General features: G+C 40.2%; 1 protein-coding gene across 4 annotated transcripts in view; it reads left to right on the top strand.

Annotated features, from left to right (window-relative positions):
• The window catches only part of TBC1D5 (TBC1 domain family member 5), a 555945-nt gene that overhangs the window by 484147 nt on the left and 48921 nt on the right, over positions 1 to 22877 (top strand). For 3 of the 4 annotated variants that reach the window (XM_044252518.1, XM_044252519.1, XM_044252520.1), the window contains 3 exons: positions 2392 to 2654; positions 6717 to 6782; positions 14574 to 14737. In XM_044252518.1, coding sequence (XP_044108453.1) covers positions 2392 to 2654; positions 6717 to 6782; positions 14574 to 14737 — 493 coding nt within the window. The remainder of the gene's footprint in view (positions 1 to 2391; positions 2655 to 6716; positions 6783 to 14573; positions 14738 to 22877) is intronic. The other variant, XM_044252521.1, reaches the window with a different exon arrangement.

Here is a 22877-nt window from a genome sequence, read left to right as displayed (position 1 = left end):
AGAATGCTGTACTTCATTAGGAAGCAGCTGGAAACTGGAAGTAAGTGGTGCATAATCACTATATATCCTTATCTCCATTAAGAAACGTTATTTTCAATATTTTTGGAAGGGCATTTAAAGTTCTTTAAAAATAAAACCCGGTGCAAAAAGAATCGTTTGAAAAATGATTTTTTCACATTTCATTGAGTTGTAAATGAATAGATCTTTCCCTCATAAAGCTGAATTCCAGGTTTTAAATTTGATTTGTCCTATCTCCAAAGTAATGTAAGTCTCCAATACCTAGCCCATAATATTAGCTAGTACCATTATAGAAAAACTTTATGAAAGGAAGAAGCACAGTGTTCTTTTTATTATAGAACTATGGATCAGTTCTGTCTTCAAGCTATATCTAGCAGTGCCAAGGATACAGCTGTTATATAAAATGTAGGAGAATTACTACATAAGAGCTGCCAGGTAGATCTGAGAGAAGGAAATGATAGTAAAATTCGAGTTAACTCCAATTAAGTAAATGCATCCCTCAAAGTTGATTTTCATTTTTCTACTTCTCTGAAAAAAAAAAAGCAAAATGAGAGAAAATTAGCTTCTATTAATGATTGGGGTAATAAAAATGCAAACATTGGTATTGTCCTGGAATTGGACTACCTCCTTCAACTAAAATAATTCATAATTGTAACTGGTCTTCAAGATAATATCCCTGAGATACTTCAAGATTATGAATAATCTGGGAGGAAGTCATTCAGGAGTTATTCCATTAACAAGTGTTTACTTGGTGTCCTCTGTTTGCCAGAGAGTTGGAACACAGATGCTGGCAAACCATGGCAGCCAAGTGAGGAAGTGTGAGCGGAGGGGTGCTTACGGAGTTCACTGCCACTGAGGGGAGGATAAAATAAGAGTGACCTGTCAGCTGTGCAGCATAGAGATGATTGGGGATGGGGGAGGAGAGGTTTCTGAGCAATGGCCAGGAGGCCACAACCAGATTGTAGTAGGCTTAGGACCAAAGAAGCAGAAGTAGCATGTAAGACGGCTTTTTGAAAAAATACATTGTGAGGAGGAGGAAAAGTGGGAACAATAAGTAGAAAGGAGGTTCAAGGGGTCAAAGATAAGTTCAAGTGGGTGTGTGCAAATGTGCGCGTGCACAAGCTCACAGTCACACATACACACACACACCATGGTTGTATGTTAGGGGAATGACACATAAGGAGAACATGATGATTCAAGAGAGGGAAGTGCAGGGGCAACAATTTCGAAAGATCAGAGGATGGGATCCAGAACACAAATAGAGAAGCTGGCCATGGCTAGGAACAAGGACTCGTTATGGTAAAGGTGGAAAAACTTAGACTACAGGTAGGTGCCTTTTAACAAATAGTTATAAAACATCTGTTATATGCTAGACAATGGCAATATAGCAGAGAGACAATCCTTGTCTTTGTGAAACTTTTGTTTGAACAGGGATTGGAGGAGATGGACAAATAATAACCAACCAAGTAAAATAGGCAGCATGTCAGATGATGCAAGGTGCCACCAAGAAAAGTAGAATGGGAGGGGGGTACCTAGGTGACTCAGTCAGTTAAGTGTCTGCTTTTGGCTTAGGTCATGATCCTGAGGTCCTAGGACGGAGCCCTGCATCAGGCTGTCTTCTCAGCAAGGTTTCTGTTTCTCCCTCCCCATTCTCTCCCCCCAACCCTGCTTGTGCTCTCTCTTTCAAATAAATAAGAAAAAAAAAAGGTAAAGCAGGGCAGTGGAGAAGGAAGATTTGGACAGCCAAGGCTGGTCAGGGTAGTGAAGGTGGATTGCAATTTTCAGGTAGTAGGCAATTCTATATAACTCTTACTGATTTTATTTTGTGACTCTCAGACACATTTATTTTTCAAAGTCCGATTAAATGTGGCCCAATACCCACACGTCAGGGCTTACGGGAAGTCTGCTGTCTACTTTGTTTCATATGTGCTACCTTCTGTGACTACCCCAAGGCTTGCCCAGCCCTGTACCTCTTCTTTAGAGTCCTCATCACAGGTTTTAACCTTGCTTTATTAAGACAATTATATATTTCTCCCCTACTAGACTGGAAACTCCAAGAGGGGAACTGTGTCCTGGACTATTGTATCCCCAGAACCTAGCACAGTGTTAGCACAACATAGGTCCCATTTGTTGAATGAATGAATGAATGAATGAGTGAATGAAAAGTTCAAAGACCTTTTTCATACACCACCTCTTGAAGAATCTTACTGTATTATTATTCTGTGATCACTTAAGTTCTTACTTCTTATAGCTGATCTAGTAAATGGCCTTTTTCAAAGCAGTTAAAATATCTTTTATACCAATGGAATATGTGAAATAGGGTTGTCCTCTAACTTAAGTGATGTTTCTCCACCTATTTTTGTTTTTTTACAGGACCAATGCCAAAGGTGCTCCCCTGAATATAAATAAAGTCTCTAATAGCCTGATCAATTTTGGAAGAAAGTTGATTTCTCCAGCAATGACTGCCCCAGGCAGTGCGGGTGGCCCTGTACCAGCAGGTGGTAGTGGCAGCTCTTCCGCTGCTGTGGTTCCCACCAGGACCTTAGCAGAGGTCCCCAGGCAACATTTGCAGCAGCAGCAGCAGCAGCAGCAGCGACTGATGAAATCGGAAAGCATGCCCGTGCAATTGAACAAAGGTAAGGAAAAAATACCAATAAATCTGAAGAAAACACTTGCAATGTAGCCTGGGATTTCCTCACCTGCCTATGAGGAACCACCTTCCTAGAAATAGAAATTAATACAATATTTAATTATAAACAATCAATTGTATTAGATCCTTTTTAAGTTGCAATATCAGATACCATATTGTTCTTAATAGGAGCACGTTATGAGGTGGTTTGTTAAGGTATTTCTTTCACATGCATGTCCTCATATGCTTAGGACTATACTGTATACTCCTGAGTCCCATGGATGCCCGCAGGTTGTGGCATGAACTGTCACAACGCAGAACTTGAAAGTGGTCCACTCTGATTCTGCTAACATTGTGTCCTGGTGCTCCTGGCTGGAGGAGAGAATGGGAAACGGGAAGTTCCGACAGTCAGTAACATTCCTCCATGCAGTTGGTACTGGCAGAAGCGCAGGGCTGGCAGCCAGACATCGAGCTGCTTTACCCCTGAGGAAGACCAGCCAGACCCTTAACAGGGGGAGCAAAGCTAAACAGAACCACGAGCAGCCAGAGTGAGTGAGTCCGCACACCAGGACTTAGGGCCGTCGAATGTCAGAGCAGAGGAAACTCGGGAGACCACGTAGTCCCGAGCTGCCCTCCAATGAGCGGGGGCACTGCTGGCATAGCGGAGAGTGGCCACGGCCTCATGCAAGCGCATTTTCTGTGTCATGGCTTTTCTGTGCATTATCTCCTGCGTGAACTTTACTTATAAGACAGCCCTTCAGGTTCTTACTGAGAACCTGTGTCCTCTTATTTTCCACGATTTACAGAGAGCTCTGTATTAAGTACCCCTATTCATAGCAGATTAGAAACAGCTGCATTTATTTTTAGTGGTGGGACTCTGCTATCTATGCTATATAGAAGCAGGAAATAGTAACATGATGGCAGAAAATCTACAAAATTCAGCCCTGAGACCTCACAAAGGACAGAGTCTGTGGCCATTTAGTGTCAGGACGAATATCCTGAGCCATGCCTCAGTCACATCTTAAAGGGTGCCCTTGTTCAGGAGCCATGTTCAGGAGCTGGTTTTGAGAACAATGGTATACCCTTGGATCAGTATGAAGACCTTAAGCCACATTCCATATACTCTGCTTAAGAAGATTCATCCAAAATTATTAAAAATCTTAAATTGTTGACATTGCCACGGGTAACCTTTAATGGATTTTATTCCCCAATGGCACAAAATAATGAGTATTACTCAATAATGAGTATATGTTTATTCTCCCATTACCTGGTGTTATCTGTCATTGCCTAGATGAAGTATTAGACTTTATATAGTTGGTTTCTATTAGAATATTCTGGTTGCCTTGCATAAGATTATCTCGTTTAAAACTACATTCTTTTCTTCTTAATGTAGAGTTATCACACATGATTTAAAGAAAAGAGGACTTCAGATCATTAACACATTGTAAATGTATTTTAATGCCAGGAGACATACATGCCCACTTTCAGAATGGAAATGAATGTTATTTTATATATTTCTTAATTGTACTGTTTTATTGTTCTAACCAAATATGATTTCAGTATTGCTTTGATAACAAGCCATAGTCAGTAGTAATTCTAACTGATGGCAGGCAAATGAGTCAGAGAATCTCTTAATGCTGGAGTTTAAATTTTCTGAGGAACCAAGCCAAATGACTGTAGAAGTATAAAGTTGTATCTCTAAGGAAATGTCAAGTATTAATATCACAGTAAGTGAGAAAGGAAGTGCATGAGGATGGAACAATTGATGAAAACGAAGTCCCCAGTTGTAAGGAGACAGCAGTGCACTTAAGCAAAGTATTTGGAACATGAGTATCACTAGGGCATTTTGTAACTGATCCCTGTGCTGTGAGAGAGTCTCCTTGTTTGGCAGCTCTTCTTTTTATTTCTCTTTCTTCTCATGTCAATCATGAAAAGCTTGTCTACTTTCATCTCAAAGATAAATATTCCTGCTACTGCCCCTCCCTGCATAAAGGTGTGAATGAAACAGTAAAAGACAGAGAGAGCAGTTGATGCCCGTAGAAGCCACTGGAGGTCTCATTGACTCACCCGTGAAATGAACTGTAAGCAACGTCCTAAAGCCTTCTGACCACTTGCTTCCTCACCCTGAAGTGAGAGGTTTGGACTGCTCCCCGGGGGAGCCTTCCAGCTCCAGACAGCTATCAAGATGTATTTGTTAACTCCCTCTACAAGGAAAAGTACTTCTCCAGCATTGGTTCTTTACGCTGGTGTTTCTCACAAGTATCCTGCTGTGCTGTGACAGTGACGAGTCTGCAAGTGTGTCCCCTGATCCCAGAGATGGTGAGCACAGTCTGCACCAGGAGGCTTGTGTTGGAATACGGCTTCAAACTATCTCAGAATGGTCTTCTACTTGGTGCCTTTGAGGAGGGAGAACGAATTAGCCCTTTTAGTGTACTCTGCTGGAGAATTTGAAATTTGCTTTGAAAAATGGTTGTTTCTAAAAATGAAAATGCTTACAGTCTTCATAGGTTAGTTAACTCTTGATGATTTGTGCTAATGTAGGGGAACGGTTGTATAGAAAACCCAAAATTCACATATATTTTGCTGGAAATGCAAACTACTTTGAATATGCATTGGGAGCAGGGTCGTGAAAGAAAGAAGAGGGAGCACAAATGTTCCTCCATAACTTTCTGGTGGTATTTAATATTAAAATGAGTTTTCAGCCTCTAAATACACACTAATAGGTGATCCAAAAGCAGCAGAGAAAAATGAGTAGCAGGCATAGAATTGAAAATCTCCTTCAAATAGATAGAAAATAGACCCTCCATTTATCAGTGAACAGAGAGTTAACTATATTATGAAAATTCAGGACCTGATAAATTCTGCTAAAGGCTGTTTATTGCTGTTTCGAGTGTGTACCTATTTATAGATTTTATTTCAGTTACAAGAGATAAAGATAGATATATATCTCAAAATATATGTACTGTTAATTGATGGGGACGATATGATTACAACCCAGTAATTTCCAGATGAGCTGTCTGTGCTGTCAGTTACAATTGTAGCAAGTAGTCAAGGCACTGAGGGTATGTTACATAATTCAAAAATTGATTTTTTTTTACTGTTGTATAAAAGCTAAAGGGGAAGAAAGTCTGTTAGTCCTACATTATCAAACATGGAAAATATGGTATCTTTTAAGAAGGCTTGGTTTTTAGTTCATTAACTTCAATATAGCTTGGGCCTTCAGATGCCGAGAGGCTGATTCTGTTGACAGTGGATGACTAGGATGGCCTAGTGTTGAACTTGGTCATCCAGGAAGGATGTCAGAGAACCACAAAGTCTTCCTTCTCAATGGGAGTATACCTCAAGTTCTTCACAGAAGTACCCCTTGTGCTCATTTTCCTTTCTTTCCTGTACTTTCTCCCCATTTCCTTTGAAGTCAAACACTTCTTTATTTTGAGCAATTTCCCATAGGTCCAATTTGTGAATGAAATCTTGCCTATAATAAGTATATCAAGTTTAAAGGCTCTGCAGTTCACAGATTTATTTTTACCTGTTGACATTTTAAGTACATGTGGTAACTTATGAAATCTTTTCAATACTTACTATGAAATTAGAGCTTGTTTAGGTATTTATCATATCACTGAAGAAATTGGATTCAAGTTTAGTTAAAAATAATTTCTGTTACAGGAGGAAATCCGCTTCAAAAGAATGCCTACTTCTTAATAAATGCATATAACTTACTTTTGGATTAAGAATTTTTTTAATTAAGAACGTATTATATCACACTACTATTTCTAGCTTAATGAAATTTCAGCAAAATCTTTTGATCATTCAAGTTTTCCTCTGCTTTAGACTAGGGGCAATTTGTTGTTGTTGTTTTTCTTGAACAAAAACATGCACAGAAGCTTTTTAGGGAATACTTTTTAAAAATTATTGCCTTTAAAAATACTTTATATTAATTTTTCTGAAATTGTATTTTGTTTTACTGTACTTTTAGTAACTAGATTGATATAAAAGTATTATAAAAAAAGTAAAGTTGATTTTTTTTTCCTTTTTATGAAATCTAATTATTTTTTCTTATGAAATCCAGGCGATGTAGTTACAGGAAGCGATGCTCAGGTTTCTGTTCCTGTCCAGACTCTAACTGACCTCCAAGGTACAGTTACCATGGCAACGTAGTAATCTCTTTGCCCGCAGTCTTATCATTGCCTACTCCAAAATTCCATTTTTCTTTTTGCCCACCGTCCATTCATACTGTTGATCAGTTCACTACCATTGTTCAGCCACTGAGTGGCACTGTTGTTCAGAACAAAAGTCCCCTCTCATGTCATACCTTAGTGATGCCAAATCTGGCTGTGTGTGGGTTTTCTATGATGTTTGCACTGGCCTCTTTTCTTGCAAAATATGGTCACTCTATATTTTGTGGTTATTTTAACACTATGCTTGATTTGGAAGGTCACACTAAGGTGTTTTTTGTTGCATAGGTGCCTTGTGCAAGCATTTTAACAGATCATTTCTGAGAGTAAATGACTTATATGCTGTTGGATTCATATTTTTACATGTATTAGCCAGAAGTACTGTGTTTTACCTGAAAGAATTATAACTCGACTTTGAAATAATTGTTTAAGTACAGGCTTTGTATCATAAATCTTATTAACAGAATCAAAGTCCAGTATGACAAATCTCTGTGTAGTAATTGGCAATGATTTAAAATAAAAAGAGCACATTTAAATACCATAACCCTTTGTTCAAAATCTAGAAAAAAAGGTTTTTTATTCAGGAATACAACGTAATAGTAATTTATATTTAGCTCCTCCAGTGGAATATTTAAATGTGTAAATATTGAAATTATTGCATTGATCTTTTTATTAAATCATCTTTTAGCTAAAATATGCCATAAAAAGGATTTCTGTATTAAGGTAAAGCCTAGACTAACTTTAAGAATCTCCCATTCAGGGGTGCGTAGGTGGTTCAGTCAGTTAAGCGTCTGACTTTGGCTCAGGTCATGATCATGGGGGGTCCTGGCGCCCTGGGATCAAGCCCCACTTCAGGCTCCCTGCTCAGCAAGGAGTCTGCTTCTCCCACTCCCCCTGCCCCTCCCCCTGCTCAAACAAATTTAAAAATCTAAAAAATAAATAAATAAATCTGAGCACCCCCCCACCAGCTGGCAACTTTTAAACAAGTGTTTTGATATTCCAAAGTTAGTTTACTGAAAAGTAGATCTTTTGCTGTGGAATCTCAGTTTATACCTATGGAAAGAGAGTTAAAGGTTGTCTGACTTTTGTTTCTATGCTATTGCTCCGTCCATTTTTTCCTACAGACCAGAGCCACAGCAACAGTTTACTTTTTGAATAGCATCCTAAAGAGGGGGGTTATATCATTTTGTTCAGATCGTTTGTGTCATAGAGTTAGAATCATCTTACTCATTTATTCAGCAAGTATTTGTGCAGTGCTTACTATGTACCAAGCTCTGTTCTCACTGTCTCTTGGCTTTCCCTGCGGCTTTACCGGGTTGCTTGGGCATCAGCCTGTGCGTTAGATGACGCAGGCAAGCGGCCGCAGTCAGGAACCAGCTCTTTTTCTGGATACCCAGTTCAGAATTCCTCCTGCCTGCCGTGCATTGACAGAGGCTGTGTCAGCCTGGTAGGGGAGGCCCCAGCTGCTTTGTGAGACATGAAGCCCAAAGAAAAAGCTTTCAGTCTGTGATGATGATTGTGACAACAATGGTAAGAAAATGAGACAACGGAGCCCTGATTTGGAGAAGTCACCTTGTGTGTTCCTCAACACACTTCCTGCAGAGTGTCAGAAAGCAAGGGGAAGTAGAAGCCAACCAAAATAGTGGTAGCAACAAAAAACTTTCTAACAATCTAGGCTTAATAGGATTGGTAATAGGAGAAGTTGGAGAGCTTCGTCAGAGATACCATGCCTGTTATAGTCTCCTATGTATTTTAAGAGTAGATACATCTACAAGGGAAATAAAACGATCATTTAGACTTTCCCAAGTATCTTTTTTCAAAGTAATGGAGTATATTCAAGAAATGAAATAAATATTAACACTTCCAGTGATTCTTTGATTGTATGTTTCATGAGATTTTATATTTGTATCTTTGCCTTTAAACCATGATTGCATGGGCTTTCTTATGTTTTTGAAGAAAAATACTGACTATAAAATGAATTCCCATAATTTAAGTCAATAAATAGTGTTTGCAAAATTATTGGAAAGTTCCATTTTACATCTCTCAGTGCAGGTTGTAGTCAAAATATGTACCATGGAAGAATTTGTTTGTCAAGACTTAACTCAAAAAGCTTACTGAAAATTATTTTTGGAAATTGCCTGGCTACCCCAGAAACTTTTTTCAAGAGATATTTAGGAACCTCAAAGCTTTAAAATATGGGTACACATACACACACAGACATTACTTCCAAAAAGAATTTAGAATTTCCAGCAACAGAAGTATACAAGTATTATCACCTAATGGCCCATTAGGAAAGAAATTTTAGATTTCTTAAGTTATTGCCATAAGCATTTTTAATATTTATACTTGTGTCTACATATTATGTTGTGGATATGAATATGCATACAGATATGCACACATAAATATCATTGTATAGCATTTGTCAGGTTGTTTTAAAAATTAAGAGGAGAAGAAGATCAAAAATCTCCCTGTTCAGATAACCATCATTGACTTTTTTTAAGCGGAGGAGGGATAGACAGGTAGGGAGAGAGAAAGAATTCTTAAGCAGGCTCCACACCCAGCATGGAGCCTGACACAAGGCTGCGTCTCACAATCTGGAATCATGACCTGGGCTGAAATCAAGAGTTGGACGCTTAACTGACTGCCACTTAGGTGCCCCCACTGATAACATTCTTAAGGCAAAACTAAAACATATAACCTTAGGCCATCCCTATTAATTAAAGCCATTATATAGAAAAAAATCCTCTGTTTACTACAGCCCAATGGACTTGTTTCTGCCAGCCCATTTCCCTAAAAGTAACCATTGTTAAGTTTTTTGTAATTCCTTCTAGGAAAAAAAAAACGATTTTAAATGAAGGAGTGACGTGTAAGTCACATTAGCACAGTAACAGCTCACATGTCTGGAGATGACTCCCCTCTGGACCTTTAAGAACAAAGCTCTGACAGAAATGCGCCAGTGCAGATGACAAGCAACAGACTGGTACAACGATGAAAAGAGAGGCCAAATTAACTAGAGTAGAACACAGTAATGATAAAAGGGGTCACACTCACAGGGGTGAGAAGAAAGACTGAGAAACCAAAAGCTGTTCTCGTGAATGACCCTATGTTGGCCACTCTGCTTCTTGATGAGAAATGATCATCATGAAGCAGAACAGTTTCATTGTGTTCTGGATAATCACTTTAAGAAGTCAGAGAAACATATGATAGGTAAAAAAAAATTGGGGGGAGCATCAGTTAGTTAGAAAATGCATTTTTGTGGAAAACTTAACTTCCAGAAGACATTGAATAAGTGAGTTTTTGGACTGAGAACAAAAGCAGAATTTGCCCTTTACTTTCAAAGACCTCATTCCATTTCTCTTCAACTTGAGGTCACATGTGCCACAGCCCACCTGGTATAGCCCTTACCAGGGGAGGAGAGGGTGCAACTTTCCCCACCATGGGCTCTGGAGTTGGGTCTGGGTTTGAATTCTGCCTCTGTCACTGCCTTGCTGGATGACTTAGGGAGGTTACGCACCCTCTTATCTGGGAAGAAAAAAAAAAAAGAGCGGCTGGTTCAGGGCAAATCATTAGAAGTTTCCACAGCCCCTGTCCCCCCATAAGGACTGAAAAGTGCTGTCTGCCCGGGTGGTGGTGATAAGGGTGGCACTAGTAGGTGTTCGTTGTTGTTGTTTTCCAACTACCTCTGGTTTTCAGAATCAAATAATGAAACAGCTCAACACCTCTGTCTTTCCTTTTCTTAATCGTTACTCCTGATATCCTATAACCACATGTTTGCATGTGGGCACATCCAGCAGTGCCTAGACTAGACTGTGGTCAGACTAGAGCAGGTCTGCTCCAGGGGCTCCAGGTGCAACCTGCTTCCGCTCACTGTCCTGTGACACTACAATGTGTGTTTTTAATGTGTAAACATCAGTCGTCTTGCTGTCTGTCATTCAAGTCTGTGAGGTAACAAAATGTCACCAGATAGGAGCCAGACATATCTCATTCCCTCCTGGGTCACTTAAGTAAAGTCAAGGTGATCCCCTTTCCATGGCCACAGCACTGGGCTTCCCAGGCCTTTCCCTTTTGGCTCTTCTGAGCTATGCACTCCCACCAGAGACCCCCAGGCTTCCTAGCCATGTGAACATTTTGCCTTTGGGTGTCCCATGTCCAGTTCCTCCGGCTGGTCTCCAGTTTACAGGGGTTCTGCCTGTCCATGTAGGAACACCACCTCCCCTCCCAGTGCCAGCACTTACTTCCCCTGGAGTTTCATGAGAGCAAAATCACAAAAACATGATGGTGCTCAAGAAATATTTTCTCCATTTCCCCCTTTCATCCCTCCCAGCCGTTCTGTAGTGAGGGCTCTTCATGAGGTCATTCAGTCAGCTTGGGCTCTTGACAAGGACCTCCACTGATACATAGCGCTTGGGACACAAAACTTTCATTGGATGTTTCAGAGAGGAAAAGAAGACGCAAGATTTAATATACCTAGACACATCCATATTGAGTCCAAAAGGCACCTCTGTGCACTTCAGAAAAAGCTCCCGCTTCCCTGCAGGGGCAGTTCACGCCAGGACACGCATCTTCACAGGCGGAACCCTAGAGCAGGTCCCGGACGCCCGCCGTCCCGCTAGACAGTCTTGTGTGTGTGGCCTGTGTGGTCATCCTGTGCTTAGAGCTGGTCACTGAAGTCTGTGGGAGGAGCAGCCAACATAAGAATGGTCCTAAGAGGGAGGAGGACTAGCAAATCTGCCACCCTCATGTTAGACTCCCTGCTCTAGATTTGGGAGTCACCGCTGTGCTAGTCACGGTTTATGTGTGCCTCATTCTCTGAAGTGCTCAGCCACACTGAGCTTTTCATGCCCATTACCCGCTCGGGGTATAAGACGTGTAAGAAGTAGACGTCTCACTTACAGATGAGAACCGTAGCTGATGAAGGCTCAGTGAATTGTTCAGGGCCCCACAATTAGGTAGCCACTGGGCTTAGACTCAGGCTTATCTGTATCAGACCCAGCAGGTACCAGTTTGAGGAATTCTGCCTTGTAAACAGTCTTAGGTTTAGCCCTTAAAATCTCTTGTGTGGGCAGATACAGGAGATTGCCTTACTCAACCAAGCTCCTGTAATTCTTGTGCTGCTTTCCTCCTTCGAATCTGTAGTGACTCCCGTCATCTGCTGACAAGCCTGAGAACAAAGTGCAGTCATTGAGCTCCCTGGCTCTCTTTAGAGCCTCCTCTTCCCTCTCGCCGTTCTCTCTCTAGGGCTGGAAGACCAAGAGGGAAAAGAAACTCACATATAGGGTACCAGCAACTTCTAGAAAGGATTTATTTGATTCTTCTTGCCCCCAGAAAACCAGTGAAATAATTATCAAATGAAAAAGAAGCACTCGGGGCTCCTGAGTGGCTCAGTGGGTTAAAGCCTCTGCCTTCCGCTCAGGTCATGATCTCAGGGTCCTGGGATGGAGCCCCGCATCGGGCTCTCTGCTCAGCGGGGAGCCTGCTTCCTCCTCTCTCTGCCTGCCTCTCTGCCTACTTGTGATCTCTGTCTGTCAAATAAATAAATAAAATCTTTAAAAAAAAAAAAAAAAGGAAGCACTCTGTGGGACACTAGTATTGGTGTCATTTTCAATTATATATGGATGGCAGGAAGCTCCAGCGGGTTTGGTCAGGCTCTGCCAGAGCTAGATGCTCCCGGTAGTATTTACCGGTTGCCTTGATAAATACTGTGTTCTCTGCCAAAAATGACCCTTCCTGAGCCACTGCCTCCACCCCCACTCCTACCACCACCACCTGCTCTTAAGATGGCACGCATACCTCTCATGGCCTGAGAGGAGCCAGAGGCTCCCTCTTCTGTGTTTCCAGAGTCCTGTTGTTTACACTCCTGTTTGCTTTTATCACCTGGGATTGCAGGCTCGTTAGTGTGCATACCAGTCTGTATTTTCCTTGCACCGCTATTTTTAGGAGCCCTTAAGAGTGCCTGTTGCAGTCATCTCTCATTCTTAGTGCTCAGCAGAGTTTCTGTAGGCATTTCATAAGCTCCATCTGCATGGGGCTTGTCCCCTGGTGTTTGGTTATGAGTGACAGAATGTGTGCGTGCCGGTGGTGGCCTAAGAATTTGGTCTTTATTTAGTATATTTAAAAATGCCTGCAATCTAAAATAATTCTCAGTAATTGTCATGAGTCAGGATTTCTGAGAAATAAACTGTAAGACAAAGATTTATGGGCAGGAAGCTTTGGGGGAGGGGGCGGTGTGTGCCGTCCAGGTCGGCATCTGGGGAGTGAAAGGAGCAGCATCGGGCTGAGGGTGGAGTTGAGCTGCTTTGCAAAGCTGGAACTTCTGGGCTGGGCTGGCCCTTTGGAGTCACCCCTCTTGAGGCAAGAAGGCCAGCCTTTATCCTCCTCCCCCAACCTGTCACTAGATTGGAGCTAATCCCCTGGGGAAGGGACAAGACCTTAGAGAGAGCAACTCTCCAGCTAAGGTCTGTTTCCAAAGAGAAATTCCTAAGAACCATCATCAGTCAACACTCCCAGCGGCTGGGAGAAGAAATGCCTTGGCCCTGAGGGGGGAACTTGGGCAGGGCACCACAGCAATATATTGAAGAACATGCGTCTGACAATAGGCTTTCCATTTTAATGCAACAAAGAAATGATTACTGTTATTGCTATTGGTTAAAAACTTTAAAAGGTTTATAGAGAGCTTCAGAACCGCTGCACAGCTTCCAGGCTACAAGCTTCTTAAGAATACTGACTGCTCACCTCGGGAGCTGTCCAGGGGAGGCCTGGGCCATGGACTGTCTCATCCATTTGCCCAGTGTGCCATACCAGTGTTGTCGCCTTCTGTGTGTACAAGGCATGGAAAGGGCAGGAAAGTCTGATAGTCCTTTCTTCTGTCTCAAGGCAAGACTCCTCCTGGTGCCTAGGCTTTTCCTTCAGATGTCCAGATGGAAGACCCCCTCATTTCCTTGGGGGACATGTTCTGGTGACTCCATTTTCTTAAGGTCTCAATGTTTGGGGTTCCCAAAGAGAACAAAAATGTTAGTAAACTAGTTCTGTAATTGAGGGGGAAAAATGTATTTGGAGCAGGGGTTTTCTGTGAGATGTAGGCCAATCAAAACCTTTCCAATACTACCACTAATTTGGGACTTGATAATTCAGAGATAGATTCTGATAGGAACTGAACTTAGTGTTATCTCTGAAAAGGTCATTTGCTAAGCAAACTAACAGATGACGGGGTCACAGATGTACCCACTCTGATGTGAGAATCAGCCTAGAGAGAGGCCCTTGAGCCAACACCTTGTCCCATTTTTCCGATACTTCTCCCATAGCTGGAGGGGAGTCATGTATCTGTTGCACAGTTAGTGAAAAGGAAAGATGCTCTTTCAAAAAACTGCTGAAGGATTTAGATTTTTTTATATTAATGGTATAAAGTATAGTATAATAATTTCTAGTTTCTGTCCCTAAGGATGATTCCTTTAGTGAGGGGAGATCCATCTCTCTAACCTGTGATGTCTAAAAATTAGAACTTTTCCATTTTCTGTATGTGACTATCGTAGCCTAAATTACATGTGGAAAAGTATAGCAGCACTTCATGTTTTTAAAAACTGGCAGCTCTTCTGATACATAAAAATGCATGCATTTTAATAACTTCACAGTGTCCTTATGTTGACAGTGTGAACAAAGAAGTATAGTAATTGATCCTTTATTAAAGACAGTGACTAATGTAACTTAGTGAAAAAGTCTAGTGTTTCATTATTGCCTCTTAATTTTTCCTACAGGACAAAGTTCTAAAACCATCAGTTCATCCCCAAGCACGGAAAGTTTGCCTGGAGGAAGAGAATTCACTGGCTCCCCACCTTCATCTGCTACTAAAAAGGATTCCTTTTTTAGCAACATCTCACGTTCCCGCTCACACAGCAAAACTATGGGCAGAAAAGAATCTGTGAGTATTTAAGGACACTTTTTCTTTTATCCTTCATCTTCCTCTAGAGTACTGCATTTGTTAAAACCTCTTTAGTACTGAGCTTTATAAAGGTCTTAACGTGTCGACAAATTAAAACAATTTCATCAAAATATTTTACTTTTATTATTATAAGTTAATAATAGTTTAAGGCCAGTCTGCATCGCACTGGGAGAAAAAAGTAGCATCGGTTTAATGAGTTGAATTCCAGATCTCCATCCTTTCTTCCTCTGTAAATGCTTTTTTTGTCAAAGCCTGTGTTTTTTTCTAAATTGTAGCAAGTAACATTATACCAAATAATAGATTAAGACCTGTATAAAACAAACCACAGTGTTTTTTCAGTTTTATTTATTTATTGAAAAGTAATTTCTTTACCATTTGTTTTTAAAAGTTTTATGCAAATTACTTTTAAATGGTGGTAAACTGATAGCTGCTCTCTAAGGTCCTCCATAAGGAGGGCACTTGTGAGGAGCTTGGAGTGATGAATGGAAGTGCTGAATCACCGTATCACACCTGAAACTTAACACAACACTGTGTGCTAATCATACCAGAATTAAAACAAAAGAGAAAAAGAAGCAAGAGGATTCCATTTCCCACTCTGGTAGAAGACTGGAGGTTTACTCCTCTGGAAAGTGTAAAACTCCTCTGGAAAGTGTAAAACAGAATGTCTTGGACTGAGCGAGGTCAGGCACATTTGAGTACACTCTACCGGAAGAGGAATGATGAATACATTTAAATACTGAATCTGAGATCTGCAGGCTTAACCCCACTTGCTTCCCTGAATACCATTACATCTGTCCCTTCAGGGAAGAAATGAGAAGAGTTTTTTCTAGATAAAAGTTATAAATATCTAAAAACACAAAATGTACTGACATTAGGTGTTCTCCAGGGAAACAACCAGTTCACGTTAGAGTAAACCCACCCTGCACAGCTCTGTCCACACACGGAACTTTCTCTTAGCTTTCAGTTCACGCTGCTTTACATGAGTAAGACAGCCAGGGATCACCAGATACTTGAAGAGAGCATCTGTTAGTTAAAGCCCGCCAAAAGCAAATAGAAAAATCTAACTGGGAGAAAACAGTTTATATAAGGGAAGAAAGGTTGGGGGGGGGAGAAAACATATTCAGAGAACAAGAACAAAAGCTATTAGAAATTAAAATATGATATCTGAAGTGTAAAGCTTAGAAGAAGAGTTGGAATTGATAAAATTGAGGAACTGTCCCCCAAGAAAACAAAATATAAGACAGAAATGGAAAGTAATGGAGACAAATAGAAAAAAATTGGAGAACCATCCTAAGACGCTCAAAACCTGAAAAATAGATGTTCCAGAAAGAGAGAACAGAGAAAATGAAAGAAAGGACATAATCAAAAATACAATTAATTAAATGTTCCACTAATGAAAGTCCTGAGTTTTCGGATTGAAAAAGTCCTAGAAAGTCCCACCCAAGTAGAAATAAACCCACACCCAGATACATCACTGTGAAAGGTAGGAACTCTGAGAACAAAGAGATATCCTCCAAATTTGTAGAGTTGAGGGAAAAGAAAGATTTTCATCAAAGGATCAGGAATTAAAATAGCTAAAAATCGCTCATAGGAACACCAGAAGCAAGGAAGTGAGGAATACCTTTAAAGTTCTTTTTTTTTTTTTTTTGAGATTTTACTTATTTGACAGAGAGAGAGAAACCACAAATAGGCAGAGAGAGAGGGGGGAAGCAGACTCCCCGCTGAGCAGAGAGCTTGATGTGGGACTCAGTCCCATGACCCTGAGATCATGACCTGAGCCTAAGGCAGAGGCTTAATCCACTGAGCCACCCAGACACCTCTAAAGTTCTAAGAGAAAATTACTTATGTCTTTGATTCACTAACTGGTCAAATAATTAAGTGTGAGATTAGAATTAAGCCAGTTTCAGATAATCAGGATTCAAAAATGTTTTTCCCATGCTCCCATTCTCAGAATCCACTGGAGGATGTGGTCTACGAAAATAAGGACATACACTAAGGATGGGCAATACCTGAGAACAAGGAAATAGAGTATCCAGAGCAAGACAAAAAGATTCCCCAGAATGATAATATGGGGAGATTCCAAAACTAAATAGAGCACAGCTGTTCAGCAGGTCTAGAGAGCAGCAGGCCAGCCCAAGTTGGAGCAAGGCAGAAGGTTCTAGAAAGTTTTCTCCAAAAAGATGCTATTTGGAGAACAAGTAATATATTTGAACAAGTTAAGAGATTTAAACTAGGGGTGAGTTTGGGTTTGAATTAATGATAACTTTATAGAAACCAAGCCACTGAAACACAGGACAGTATATAACTCCAAAGAAAAAACAGAGTGTCAGAGAAAGGAAGAAAGATTATGATAAGCCTTACAACTGAGCCCTGACTAGAATTTACATAGACGTTATAATGAAAGCCTATTAACTGTTAATCTAATCAAAATCATGGTGGGGTGGGGGGCATCATGGTGAGGATGACTCGGGTAGCTGAGCATCCAGGTCTTGGTTTCGGCTCAGGTCATTATCTCTTGGTCATAGAATCGAGCCCCTTGCCAGGCTCAGCACTCAGCAGAGAGTCTGTTTCAGATTCTCTCTCTCTCTCTCTCAAATAAATGAATAAATAAAATCTTTTTTTTAAAAAATCATGATAAAATTATTTGGAGAAGGTTGGGTGTGGGAACTGTGTGTTTGCATCAGGAAGGGGGCGAGCAGGTGATAGTGGCCAATAAACCTAAATCTTTATCTTCCACAGTGAAAAATAAGGGTAGTTGTCTCTAGAAAAAGTAAAGAGGGATCACTATAAGCTAGAGGTAGTGAGATGAAAAAAAAAAAAAAAAGGCTGAAAGAACTAAAGTGGTTCCTTCTGGAGAGCAGGAAGTGGAGGGCAGGGCTGTGTGAAGTGTTTTTCATAACAGGCCTTATAGAACCATTTGACTCTTCAAGGGTTATATATATAACATAGATTAAAAATAATAACTAAAAATTACAACAAAAACAGAATGTAATAAATTAGAAGAGATGTCTGCCTATACAAAGAACGTGTCTAGGAAAAACCAGAATAAGGAATAACAAATGAAAAAGGCATATGGAGAACTGTTTCATTTGCATTTTATTATGTTTTGGCGGCATATGGATTAGTCTACACCAATTAATTACTTTTTTTTATGGTGACAACTGTAACTTAAAACTGAGAAGTTAGGCAAAAATAGAAATAAAATAGAAACAGAGTTAAGTCGAACTCTCTCTGTAGACCTGTTATATACCAGGAAATGGAATTAAAATTATTAAATTGTTATTAAAATTATTATTCAAAATTTAATATATTCTCTAACTGTGGGAAGTAAGTAGGCAGAAATTTTTAAGAGAAAGTCTCTGGTTTTTCAATAGGTCATCTGATGATTTTATGAAATAACATCGTCCAGGCTCTTTGCTAGGTAGTCCCCCCATCCTAAGGCACTTGGTACAGTCGCACCTCCTTATCTCTGGTGAGCAGTCAGAGCCACTGGACTATTTCTATCCAGTGATTGTAAAGGCAAGTGATGTGTATGTATTACCACTACAAGATCATCCTCACCTCTCCCTTTCTCTCTGCCAACGCATGAGAGACACAAAGTATGAGTGAGAAATAGCCTGTATTGATTATGCTGAGATTGTTGCTTAGCACAGCCTAATGGTATACAGTTGGAAAATGTTGAGCTGGGAACCATTCTCCCATGGGAGCCACGTACACCATTACCACTGCCACCCAGGTCGCACCGGAGCCCATGACTGGGCCCCTATCATCCCTGGGCCTGCCTTGCTTTCATTTTCAGCCCAGTTTGCTATGATACAGGGACATTCCATGTCTTCAAAAAAAGTTCAAGATTGTTTTTCATTAACCATGATCATCAGTTTCTCACATAAGCAAGTACCAGAAATTGAAGCAAAGATACCTCTTGTTTTGGATCCCCAGGGCCTTAAATTCTGTGTACCTTGCAGATTTCAAGATTCCATTGATCTTTTAAAGTGGCCCAAGATCAAGAAGGTGTTAATGTCAGTTAGCAAAGGTTAAAATAGCAGTGGAAAATAGACATTAAAACAAAACAATCTGGTAGCAGCTGTCTACCTAAGTGTGGCAAAGTCTGCTTACAAGTTGTGGTTCTACTCATTGAGAAATGATTTTCAAAATCACTGTGTGTGACATATTTTGGACAAGCACCATATCTTAGGTCATAAACTTGTTTCCTCTCAATATCATCTTTTTCTGTATCATAGAAAGCCTTTCTATAATCCACAGACTCCTCCTTTAGATGAAGATATATCACATTTCTTCCTATCAATGCCCCTGCTTTGGCCATACATTAGAATACAAAACTCAGCTAAGTCTTTAAAGAGGTAACACATTAAGCTTTGTGCCATATGTTTATGAAAGATGTCACTCTACTTCCTCTCTGACATGTGAGCAAACTAGTGGGAAGTTTTAAAAATTGACCTTTACTTCACTGTCTGTAGTAGTGTTTTTTTGAGGGTTAGTATCTATCCATGAAGACAGTTTTCCCTCTGTTTGTTTCCCAAAAGAGCCTTTAGGGCCCACCTAATTCAAACCCTGGTTTTCGTCAAGCTCATTTTTTAATCTTGAAAACAAAATTGAGAATTTTGATACTTTTAATTTTCCATACTTTATTTTTCATGATAATGTAGATGACATCCAACACTTAGTTTTCTAGAAATCTATTTTAGTTGGTCATTCATCTGACTGTTAAGTAATTTTTTTCACTTGTTTTAGCACTCTTAGTCATGTTCTACAATTGTTGCCAAATCCTTTTCCAAGAATATCTTTGCTAGCATTCAAGAATAGGAAAAATACTGAACATAAGAAAAGTTCTCAAATTGATTTGTATGTAAGTTCTAATATTTAATCACATCAGCCAAGTAAAACTTTTTTAAAGTTCCTGATGAACTGGAAGACGTTTTGCTATGCTTTGTGATAATTACATACCAGTCTCCAAAGATCTTAAGTTATCCATGGTTCAGAATCCTCTCTAAACTACAGGAATCAGAAATTGTCCGATCTAGAAATCCTTGCATGGAATAAGATGTGTAATGAACTGTGCACCCCCTGCAGGCTCCCAGTGCACTAAGGGCGCTCATCATCTGTCTTTGTGACCCCTGCATGCACCCATCATTGCCTTTGGGTAGTTTGAACATATGCCATGGTCATACTAATATAATTATTTTTATAATATGCATTCTTTATGACAGCAAAATTACAAAAAGTGTCAGATGTATGAAAACAATTTAAAAACTGACTCATAGTTACTCCTGGAAGTATAGAAAACCTGAACATTAGCAAATTACTTCTGGTTATGTTCTAGGAATTGAAAGTTAAGACATACCTGTATAAAAAAATAAATGAAAGTAGTCCCAGTGAGGGTGCTTATGGTAAAATTGACAGAGAGGGAAATCCATCGACAGTTACGTAATAATTAAACTAAATAATAATATAACTCATCAGTGTGAGAGACTTTATATGGCTTAATGCCAGCGAAGCAGTAGAGATCATAATTAACATGGATTCAGAAGGTAGACAACCGTGGGTTTTCGTTTTTTGTTTTTTGTTTTATCTAGACAGGCTTCATGTGAGAGATCAGACTTGAACCACAAACATATTTCTTTTTTCATTAAATACAACCATTGTTTTCCCTTATGAAAAATCCAGCAACTGCCTAAGACAGATAGTGGTGGTGGATACTGAGTAGGCAGTCAACAATGTCTGTTGTGGGTGTTTTCTTCTCCCTCATAGCCTCTGGCAGAATGTAAAGTGGTTGGGATTATAGCAATTTGCTTGTGGTAAAAATAAAAGAAATCATTATCTCAAATGAGGAAATTTGTTGCTTGTTGTTTCAAATAACAAGAGTCCTGAGATAGACTGGTCCTGCTCTAGAATTGGATGATTCAGCTGTTCCCTGACATCACCAACTTTTCATTCTGCCATCCTCAGTGTTTTGGCTTTGTCCTCATCTCATACCCATCATGTTCTCTAGAGGACTGCCACAAAGGCAGGTATATATCCTGTCATCCCCCCAACCCCTTCCCGCCCATACACACACATCTTCTAGAAAAGTCTTTATCCAGAAGCTCCCCAGCAGGCTTTCCTTCTCCCTCCCATCTCATTGGTTGGCCAGAATGAAATCCCATGCCCATTCCAAAATTAATCTCTGATAAGAAGAAACTTTAGAGAAAAGTCTGTGACCTTGCAGAAAGGTGGTGGAAGGATGTACCTAGACAGCTAGATGAATCATCTCTAAAGTATTAATTGCCAAAATGATTTCTCTAATCCTTCCCTGAAGCATTTGCCTTTGAAAAGCATTTGCCAGTTCTGTTGTCAGTGATGTTTCATTGGTGAATTTTTAGGGAGCTTGAGTTAGACTGGTAGTTGGAAGAGAGAAATTGAGCAGTGGCATTCCCAGGCAGCCAGAATTTTCCTAGTTATCTGATTTCCTCTTCCATCAGTGATATATACTTCCTAAGAACACGTATTGTGTGGAAAGTATTCATTATAACGTATTTCCTGTGACATCTGAGTGGAATTGAAAACTGGCCTCTCTAGAGTATATCTAATTATAGAATTTTTTTCCCAATTAGTAAATATATATTTATAATCTCTCGCTGTTTAATCAATAACACTAATGCTAGCTGGATTAAAATATAGTCCCATTTAAAACAACCTTCCCATTTAATACAGTTTATTGACATGAATAGGTATAAAATAGACACCAGCAGTTTTACTAGCTTCTAATGAATTAAAATCTAAGGCTCAGATAAAATCAAAATGAGCTCAGATATTTGAAGCACGACATTTGGTTACCCATTAGGTCTTATATGAACCTGGTTCACAATCTCTCTGCGCGTGCACCAGCTCAGGATCAGGGAAGGTGGACCATATATCTTTGTAGGAGCGTTCCTTCCTCCTATCTCCATCTTTTTGCCTTACCCAAAACACGTAATTCCATTGGGAAGAACTGTGAGCATCAAAAGGAGAATCATAAAGAGCTCTCCGCTGTCAACAGCTTACAGAGTGACAGTTTTAATTTAACTTAGTAAACAAATTTTATAACCAATTTTTAATATCTTTATGCTTCAGTAAGTTTCTTTTTAACCAAAATAGCTGAGGAGCCCATGAAAGCAGAACCATAGCAAGTGGAGTGCTGAACCTTGACTGTAATGCCCTTTTTAGGACAGTGAGCTGGTGTCCTTCAGGAACAAATGAGACACCTATTCCCCTCATGCTGGGCCTTCTTCCCCATCATTTGTCTTCATCTCCATCATCCCCATAAAATGCGACATTGCCAGCCTGTACCCATGCTGAACACTGCCTAGGAGGCATAAATAATAGTTGGGGGAGAGCTCAAGTGAAACAGAAATATTTAGAATCCCTGGCCAGAAATTCCTGTGAGTCTGAATCATGCTTAATTAAATGTGTCATTAATAGCATTTACTTCCTTCCAATGACCTTTCTTGAAATTTGACATTTATGTAGCCTTTCAATGCCACATTGCCTTGGGGACAGTCATTTGGGTCCTGAAGTATACATGTGTATGGCAGGGAATGAGATGGGGGTTTTGAATTGTCTCTGCAGCTGGTCAGCTAAGGCCAGAGGCCAAACTGTGGGGTTGGCTAGGTTGTCCCCCTTCATCTCCCTCAATGGCAGAACCACCCTCTCCTACATCACAACTTCCTGCTTTTAAATCTTCTGCCCCTAGCATCTCATCATTTGTTCTTTGAAACCTCTGTGTTAACTTTTCCAGAAAGCTCTATGTTTAATCGACTGAGCTTTAATTCCAGGAGGAATGGCTTTACTCCTTTCATAGGAATTCTAGGCCGACCAAACAAAAGGGGAGAACTGTATCAGACAGGCAGCTTTCCCCTTGCCTTGAAACCTTAAGGCTAAGAAACACCTTTGGATTTTCCCCTTGTGCTAGAACTGCTGGGTCAGTCATGGCTTGGGCACCTTTGCTGCAGCTTTCTCTCTTTCCCAGAACCCTGATATTTCCACTCCGGTTTTCAGCTTCAAGATGCCTATGTGTCTGGAATTCATCCATGAGGATGTAGTGCAGATGGTAAATGCCAGGTATCACATACCTGCAGCATGG

The sequence above is a fragment of the Neovison vison genome, chromosome 6 (genome assembly GCF_020171115.1).
Source record: "Neovison vison isolate M4711 chromosome 6, ASM_NN_V1, whole genome shotgun sequence".
NCBI lineage: Eukaryota > Metazoa > Chordata > Mammalia > Carnivora > Mustelidae > Neogale > Neogale vison.
Note: the sequence above shows the minus strand (reverse complement) of the source record. Positions and strands in the feature narration are given on the sequence as shown.